The 9,326-nt window shown below is 44.5% G+C and overlaps 1 protein-coding gene across 1 annotated transcript; it reads left to right on the top strand.

The window, feature by feature from the left end:
• Positions 1-596: 596 nt before the first annotated feature.
• On the top strand, positions 597-8,980 carry WNT16 (Wnt family member 16). The gene is made up of 4 exons (XM_053256494.1): positions 597-963; positions 3,310-3,584; positions 5,774-6,060; positions 7,437-8,980. Exons 1-4 carry the CDS (start codon positions 875-877, stop codon positions 7,899-7,901), a joined length of 1,116 nt encoding a protein of 371 aa, XP_053112469.1. The 5' UTR covers positions 597-874; the 3' UTR covers positions 7,902-8,980.
• Positions 8,981-9,326: the final 346 nt, after the last annotated feature.

Raw genomic sequence — 9,326 nt, 5'->3', positions numbered from 1 at the left:
AGATATTTTCTACCTTCTTTTGAAAATCTACACATACTTGTTACATAAGCATTTTCTAAGAAGCCAGACTTCAACCAGTTTGCTATAGGTCCAGAACACTTTAACAACAACAACAATCTATCATCACATGAGAGGGGAATTTATAATAAAATGAAATCCTGTGTATACAGTGTCTGAAGCAAATAACAACAATACTGCCCACAACGGACACTCAAAGTCCACTACAATTCAGTTCCTCCTCCTCCTCCCACCATGTGCCAAGTTACACCATTATTGTTTTTACACGCAGACCTAAATTTGCAGAGAGCAGATGGCTATACTTTGCTTCACAAGAATAAGAGGGAATTCCCATAGCTGTTCAAAGGGATCTATAATAAAGTAATTACAATACAGTGTTCTGCATTTTAAACTATTATGAACACAGGTACGAGAGCACGAGCGGGCGGAATCCTCCGTGCCTCGCCCCAAAGGATTTTAGACCAATAAGAACAGCTTTTCCAATTTATGCGCGACTAGTAGCCAATGAAGCAGCTGGAAGGGAGTAAACGAAGCTTAAGTTGGAAGAAGAGAAAAGGCTCACTAGAACTTTTCTCACCTCCGGAAAAAGACACTCTTTTTCTTGCTCACTGTAGCGGATGGGTCATCATTATCATCCTCATTGGATCGCAGGTAAACTGCCTGCTAAAGGAAGACAGAAGAAGGATTCTTAACGGAGAAAGGATTCTGAAGGGGTCATCTCAGTATCATCATTAGTTCCCTGTTGTATAAAGGCAGACGATTAAGCAGCAGAGAGTCGCTGCAGGGCACGGAGAGCAGCAAAGAGCAACCGAGGGAGCCCCGATTGTCAAGGGAGCTCTTCCTCGATGCGTTGGCTATGGAGAAAGGGGCACCCTTTGGACTGTGCGTGTTGTGGACCGCGCTGCTGTTGGAGCTCTGTCCCTGCGGCATCCACGGGAACTGGATGTGAGTAGAATGGGAACTGAGTGGGAGCCGGGCGTGGGAGCGCGGATTTACCTGCCCCAGGAGGGTGGAGCCAGGTAGCTGCACTCAGCACGTGGCCGTTTTCACACGTGCGGCTTTGGGCTCTCTCGCGTCTATGGCACGAAAGCGCTTTTTGCATTCTCACCTTCTGCAGCCTTGAACCCTCTTTTTTTTAAAAGGACGCTATTAACCGAAACGGTGCACATGGTTTAAAACGCTTTTGTGAACTGTGATGCAAAAGTAAAGCCTGCATTGGCCAGAATGCTCATTCTCCTTACAAATGCCTTAATGCCTGTTGGCAAGACCAAACGCTCACATAAATAGTGCGAGAGAGCCCCGAAGGCCATTTAGACCTGGTGTGTGAAAATAAAGCCTTCTAAAATGCCTTTCTGCTTGTGCCACATTCCACGAGTGAATGTTATAATAAATGCATGGTGTAAGATGGAAGAGAAATAAAACGTGTGTCTGGTAGGTTTTATACTACATTACAGGCCAATTTAAAGAAAAGACAATTTCAGTCTCTGGGCTGAAATTACTGCGTTAGGTTACCCCCAAATGTGAATTATGTTTACATCTGTCCTTTTGAGGAACTTTCAGCTCCTCCTTCACATCTCACACACACAGCATGACTTAAAGATGCTTTTTGGTGCTGTGTGTGGAAACAATATAAATCTGTTTTTTGTTAGAATGTGTGGTAAGTTTAAAATAACCTCTGCTCCACACCTTGTCAGGGGCAGCCCTTCCAATGGGCAGGGTGAGACAGTTGCCTCAGGTGTGGGTGCACGGAAGAGCGCATGGGGCAGCGAATGCTGGCCCCACTGTCACCATGACTTCACCCCATGAACCTTCCTGCCACTGCTCTTCTTCACTGCACTAGGGCAAGCTGTTCATTTCTCCTTCCATGCCCCACTAAGACATGCCTCTTCTTTCCCCTCTGCCTCTCCCAGGTTACTTGACCTAGGAACTCCCCACCACCATGCAGGGAATTCCTAGCTTGGTGGGATGGTCTGAGAGTACTTCCATGGCCATGTCTCAGCCGCATCATGGCCTTGAGAATGCTGGGCACCAGCCTGCGGATGGGGAAGGGGGCCCTTCGCCTCCAGGAGCAAAACATAACAAAATTCATATGTGCACACACACACATAGTGTGAGGCTCAAAGGCATTGCCAGAGTCCTTGTGTGAAGATGCCCTTAAACACAACCTGACTGTGTTATTTCAGAATAATTACCTCAGAATAATTGCTTCATCTAAACTCACTACAAGTGATGCTCCTCCTGTAATATTTCCAGGGATAATTATGTGGCCAGGATCTGGCAAACAGCTATAAGCCCACTCAGAGGTTTACTCAGGGAAAGAGTATATGTGAGGTATTCCTTCAAAAAAATATTGTGAGTATTATGCCAGAATAGGCATGATGTGGTATTGTGTATTACATGTGTAGTACGAGCGGTTGTTATCCTATAGTGGTATCTCTGTCAGTTTTGACTGCCTGAGGTGCTGTTTTTCCCGCTGTTTGACATTCATTATTCATTTCAAAAGATTTATTTATTTGTGCACATTTCCCCAAGTGACTCTAAGAATGGTGTCTGAATTTTCCACAGCCATAGATAAAAAAGGGCAAATAAAATAGGTGTGTGTTGACAATTGATTTTAAATTGTCTTCTGTGTTGCCTTTGCAAGTGTCAGGGCATTGAATCAGTCCCACACATGGGACTGTGCTCATCTCTTTGCTGATGGCTGCTTTGGACTAGCAGCAAGAGTTGCTCTGCCACACATTCAGCAAGAGTGGCATTTACCTTCCCCACCTACACCCATTGTGGGCTCATTACCATTGCTGGGGGAAAGCAATGGAAAACCTGGAAGCACCCCCCCCTTCTTCTTTTTTGCATTAACAGCCTTCAGAAGTGCCCTAATAGAGATTAAAAGATGTTCTTGGCATTACTAGTGAAAAAACTAGAGGGGTTGGTGCTGTTGGCCTGTGAATATTACTCTAACAGTAGTGAGGTGTCTATCCTTACTGCAGAACGTCAGCCCTACAGCTGTTACTGGACTGCAACTCCCATCATCCACAGTGACCAATCATCAGGAATGATGGGAACTGTAGTCCAACAACAGCTGGAGGGCTGAAGTTGTCCAGCCCCAACCGAGACAGACACCATCTTTGGTGCCTTGTTGTGCCCCTTGCTCTTGGTGCCTTTTCTCACTTATGATCACAGTTTCTGCAATGTGGCTACGTTTGTGCCTTGTTGTGCCTGTCCCTCTGTCTGTCTGTCTGCGTCAAATGAAAGGTCTGCTATGTGGGTCTCACTGTGGAGCTGCCTTTGCAGGTGGCTGGGCATTGCCTCCTTTGGTGTCTCGGAGAAACTGGGTTGTGCCAACCTGCCCTTGAATGGCCACCAAAAGGACCTGTGCAAGAAGAAGCCCTACCTATTGCCCAGCATTCGCGAAGGAGCACGGCTGGGCATTCAGGAGTGCCAGAAACAGTTCAGACATGAGCGGTGGAACTGCCTCCTTTCACTGGATACATCTGCTTCGGTCGCCAACCCTTTGCCCATCTCTGCAGCTCCTGCTTTCTCTGTCTTTGGCTATGAGCTGAACAGTGGTATGTCCTCTGGTAGAAATACTCTTAAAGGTTGAAGCACATAGCTGCTGTGGGGGCAAAAGGCAGCTGGGGCTGGGGCTGGCAGCAAAATAGAAGCGGGGGGAGGTTAACCCTTCCCCCCCCCCTTGTGTATTCTAGCACCAGTCTGGATTGGGGCATCCTGCAACTGTTTTTTCTTAACAAGATATTTTCTAGATTAAATATGTCAATGACACGTTTAAAAATGTTGTTGCCTTTGACTGAATGGCAGAGTTTCTTTAGCTCAGAGGTGTACCTTCTGGTAGTCAGCCAAGATTTTGGTTGGACAGGTGCATCAGCCCATCATGTGGGGCGGAACACTTTCCACTACCAATTTTTCTGCAGCAAATGTCCCACCCACATCACTGCAAATTACATGCCAAATAAAATTACAATCCATTTAGAACTAATTTGCACAGTAACATGTCCAGTTAAAACAGTATATGCAAATAAGGAAAATTCTGTATGGGAACATTCTCCAGAAAAATTTCCCATTCAGAATTTTTCAGAAAACTCACATCACTGGCAGCAGCTGCAGGACTTTCCTGCACATACCAATCCTTAAGAGCTCAGGAGGATCTCAGAGTGACACAGGCAACAGCAGCAAAAGCTGCACACATAGTTGCCCAGCTCTGAGCAGACTTCCACATGAAACCAAGGCCCTAACTTCATGCTACACAAAATTCTGTGACCCAGATGTTGTGCAGCATAATGTAGATGGTGTCAGTCTGCCTCACTGCTCTAGGCTGCTCCTGAAATGCGACATAGATTGAAAACACATCACTTGATCATCAGCAATGTGCTTTGTTAAGAACCTGCAACAGCATGGGCAGATTGGCACCACCTGCATTATTCCACACAATATGTGGGCCTAAGTTTCTTTTCTCTGTGTTTTGTAAAGCAACATCAGTCCGGGCATGCTACTAGTCAAGGTGGGTGAAGCAAGACATTCCCATTTCCTTGGAATCTCCCCTGCCCCCACTGCCAGCTCAGAATTACCTTACCCAAGCTACTTTTTCATCCTAAGATGGGTAGGTTATGAAGTCCTCATCTTTTGCCCCACGGGTGAAAAAGGAACATGGGGAAGGCAACTTTAAGCTGAAATTTTTTTGGAGAAGAAAGTGTTATGCAGTTTATCTTCACCTGCTTTCTCTGTGGAATTTCAATAGGATGTAACTGTTCCCAGTTCAAAAATCATCCTATATACTTCATAGACAACCACGACAGCAGTTATGGTGCATGTTTCTAGTGTGGTGTTGGTTCTTTACTAAATGTGCTCCAGCCCTACGATGGGACATTGTACTTATGGCCAGAGCTGGCCTGGGCTGTGCATAAGCACTGTGTGGCTTGCAGATCTTGGGTTTGCTAATAAGCACTCCAAAACCTAAAAGCATCACCATGTGAAAGGGCTAGTTTTAATCCCGAGGAAGTAGCTGCAGCTCCATGGCTGAGCATATGCTTACGTGCACAAGGTCTCGGATGCAGCCTTTGGCATTCCCAGTTTCAGGGTTTAAAGCAAGCAGCTGTGCTGGGAAAAGGCTGTGCCTGAATTGGGAGAGCTGTTGTCACGATCGGACAAGATATACCAGTCTACTATATAAGGCAGTTTTTCAGCTGCACAAAGGTCTGATACTGTTTCAGAACCCGGTCTGTCCACTTTGTAAATGATGTCAGTAATATATTTGCTTTGGAAGCAGAGTTTGCTAATCAACATGGCTTACAGATTTGTCAGAAGTAGTTTAATGAAGTGCCACACCCCCTAATTTATGTTATCTCAGCACATTGGCTCCAGTCCAGAGAACATTGGTCACATTTAAGTGCCATTAAAATTAATGAGTTGGATCCTAAATGGCTCTTGCACAAGTTCCATTCATGCAAGAAGGGGAGCGATTTTTGTCGATCCCCTACCATCTTGTTCTGGAGGATTCCCTTCCTTCAACTAATGATTGTTAGGAGCAAATCCAATGAGCCTTAAAGTTAGTTGCAGCTAAATTGTCCCAGTGATTTCAGTAGGACTTAAGTCAACTAACTTTGAAGGGTAACCAAGCTTTCTCCTTTTGCTGACTTTGTGTTGTATGGTGGCAGCTATAAACTGGCACCATTCACCTAAATCTGGCTGTGTAGGAACATTCCCGATTTCTCAAATAAGATTTCCTTGCATTCTTTTGCAGGCACAAAAGAAACAGCCTTTATCTATGCAGTGACAGCAGCAGGCCTTGTGCATTCAGTGACTCATTCGTGCAGTGCAGGAAATATGACTGAATGCTCCTGTGATACCAGCCTGCAGCATGGTGGATCAGCCAGCGAAGGCTGGCACTGGGGTGGCTGTTCTGATGACATCCAGTATGGAATGTGGTTGAGCAGAAGGTTCTTAGATGGTCCTACAAAAAACATCACTGGAAAACATGGAAATGGATTGATAGCCATGAATTTACATAATAATGAAGCTGGAAGACTGGTATGGATTAGAACATCCCCCCCTCTTATTCTTTCCTCTTAGTATAGAGTCATGGATGTCTTCTAGGGAGCAGCTTGCCAACTGGATTTTCTAGGCCCAGTCCACTGTATGTGGATTGGGTCCTATCCCCATCCTTACAATTGACTGGGAACTGTGTGGTGGGATGCTGCACCTCCTTATGTTATATAAAATGCACCAGGCAGCCTTTTGTGCCCCACTTTCTATTCCAGATCTCTGTCCAGATTGCCTGCCACCTGCCCTCTCCAACCCTAACCCTGGTCCAGCAGCATCTCCTTCCTTTGAAAAGGAGAGCTAGAGTGGAATTGTACTCAGACCAATATAGTGCTGGCGCCCAAGCATCTAAATGGATATGCTGTAGGTCAGTGCTCTACACTATGCTGGCCTGAAGGAAGCATACTAAGGCCACAAGTTTTTCACACAGCATACTAAGGCCAGGAAGTTTTTCACACATTGTGGCATATGGAGAAGGGCCTTCAAAGAACATCTTTAATGGGCAGGGTTATTTAGGAGAAGGCTCCTTGTCCCAAGTTAGGGTTCTAAGGGTCAAAACCAGCACTTTGAATGGAGCCTGGAAACAGACTGGAAGACAGTACAGCTGCTGCAATATGGGAATATGCTGCAATATGCTTTCAGTAGCTGGCTCTGGCTCCAGCCACCAAATTTTGGACCAGTTACAGTTTCTGAATGCTTTTCAAATGCAGAGTATATTGGAGCAATCCAGATGTGATGTAAGTAAGGCATATCTTACCATAGCCAGATCTGACCTCTCCAAGAACAGTGATAGTTGATGCACCAACCTAAGTTGGGCAAATGCACCTCTTGCCTTATTAACAAGGAGCATCCAGGCTCAGAACAGGAACATCCAGGTAACGGCAACAGTATAAGCACCACTCTTCTACCGTGGGAATGCTATTTTCAATCCAGATAAAAATCTGAAGCGGTGCATGTTTAGGGGTGATTTTAAGAAAACAAGGGCTGTCTTTTAAACTTTTGATATGAAAATGTCTAAGGTTGGCATTGAACGTGCATGCAGCTGTAAGTTTTTCACTGGTACTGTTCCTTTAGTTTAGTTCCTTTCATTCCGTTTGAAAAACAGCTTGTCTCTTCAGCTGTGCTAACAATTGTAGTGAAAATAGCAAGTTAAGCTTTAGTTGTGCACACAATTCTCTCCCACTCACACATGGTCCTTTTTTTGAACTTGGCCATTATTTCTGAGAAGCAGACAACTTCTAAGTTGAATATGTTCAACAACCTGAAGCATATTGGAAATGAGCATACTAGTATCCTAGTAAAAAAAGGCCATGAGAAATTGGTGAAGTTTGATTGTGGGCTGTGTGATTTAATCTTTTCTCCAGGCTGTAGCAAAACTGATGTCAGTGGATTGTCGTTGTCATGGAGTATCTGGCTCGTGTGCCCTGAAAACTTGCTGGAAAATGATGTCATCGTTTGATAAGATTGGCAGTTTCTTAAAAGAGAAGTACGAAAACAGCATCCAGATTTCAGATAGACTGAAAAAAAAGATACGCAGGAAAGACAAAAGCCAGCGAAAGATACCCATCCATAAAGAAGATCTACTGTATATCAACCGGTCACCCAACTACTGTGTTGAGGATCACAAAATGGGAGTGTCTGGGACACAGGGAAGGGAATGCAACCGGACTTCAGATGGACCGGATGGATGCAACCTCCTTTGCTGTGGCCGTGGATACAATACTCACGTCGTCAGACATGTGGAGAGATGTGAGTGCAAGTTTGTTTGGTGTTGCTATGTGCGTTGCAGAAGATGTGAAAGCATGACAGATGTTCACACATGCAAATGAAAGCATCTGCCCCAAAGATCAATGGGAAAACTTCTCACAAAATAGCAATCATGGAGTCATGCTAAGAAGATAAGCTTGAAGATGAAAAGCGATTTCTTGAGAATTGTCCGAAGTCCAAGTGTGTTTGGTGGTTACGGAAGGGGCAATTTGGAATAAGTAGCAGTTCTGCTCAAAAGTAGCCACATGGCTCACCCAAAGAATTTGTTGAACTGGATATCCTGTTTAAATAAGTCAGTACATAGTTGCTGTGAATAGTCAGTATTTTTGATCGGTCATGTCAAGGTGAACAAAATGATGTCTTAAAGACACCTAGATGTCAGGGAAGCAAGAAGAGCTTTACTTTAGTATTCAGAAGTTAAGGTGGTGCCCAATGTGATGTGCTGTTCCCATGTATGGAGGAAAGGCTGTTTTTTTGGGACCTGCAGAAAAAATGGGACTAGCAAAGCACTATCAAGGGCTGTAGAGCCACTGCTCAGCAAAAAAAGTGAAATGCTCTGCAATATGTACAACACGCAGCAGCCATGGGTAACCAAGCCGAGCCAAAGAGAGGACAAATGGATTTGGGCATTGTGGTGGGTGTGGGGAGGACTGGATCTGGGCAGATCATTGGTACTAGAGTACATTCCTGTTAAAGCAAATGGTGTGTACAGCAGTGACCTTTCACTTACCTCTACTCAAGCGTTCTTAAAATCTTCATTTAAGACAAGGGGAGTGATGGAGCAGCCTTGGGGGACTGAGGGATTATGTATTACTGTACTTCATATTCAAAGCACCCATCACTGAAACCTGCTCCTCATTTTCTCAAGTGCTAATTTTTTTTTTTTAAGTATGATGCCCCACTCCTTGTAGGGCAATGTTTCGTATTATTTAAATATGCTTTTGCTAATCACACTGGTGATTACATACAGTGTACTATGAAAATTGTAATGTCAGAGAAGACCTCTGAACTTGGAGCGGTTCCTATAATACAGGTCAACTCTCCCAGCGGGACACAAATATTGTGATTCTTTCACTGTATCTACCGAGCTGCCTGCTTATCCTCTTCGAGCAGTAGATTAATAATTTAAAAGATCATCAACTTCTTGCCATGTTTGAATGTTTCTGCCACCTGATAATATGGGTTTTCCTCTGATCAGGTTAATATGAAGAATTACAAAATGTTCAACATGGTTTCATTTTCCTAAGCATTGGCAAGTACAAGCGGTAGTGCTAAGCAAAATACAGTGGACCCTCAACTTACGAAGATAATCCGTTCCAAACGCATGTTCGTAGGTCGGAATTTTCGTAAGTCGAAAAGCGCATCCACGGAGGTCCGGAAACACTCGTAAGTCGAGGAAACCGCATCTAAAAATTCGTAGGTCGAGGAAGCTGCATCTAAACCGGCAACGACTTCCGGTATTTTTTGTCGTTCGTATGTCAAAATCT

The sequence above is a fragment of the Hemicordylus capensis genome, chromosome 5, assembly GCF_027244095.1.
Source record: "Hemicordylus capensis ecotype Gifberg chromosome 5, rHemCap1.1.pri, whole genome shotgun sequence".
Taxonomy (NCBI): domain Eukaryota; kingdom Metazoa; phylum Chordata; class Lepidosauria; order Squamata; family Cordylidae; genus Hemicordylus; species Hemicordylus capensis.
The sequence above is the reverse complement of the archived record's forward strand: the minus strand, read 5'-3'. Positions and strand labels throughout refer to the sequence as shown.

Excerpts from the sequence above, each read along its gene's own strand:
- WNT16 (XM_053256494.1), top strand. The coding sequence starts at position 875 with ATGGAGAAAGGGGCACCCTTTGGACTGTGCGTGTTGTGGACCGCGCTG. Across the intron at positions 964-3,309 it reads GGCATCCACGGGAACTGGAT|GTGGCTGGGCATTGCCTCCT; the intron begins GTGAGTAGAATG and ends CTGCCTTTGCAG. Across the intron at positions 3,585-5,773 it reads TGGCTATGAGCTGAACAGTG|GCACAAAAGAAACAGCCTTT; the intron begins GTATGTCCTCTG and ends ATTCTTTTGCAG.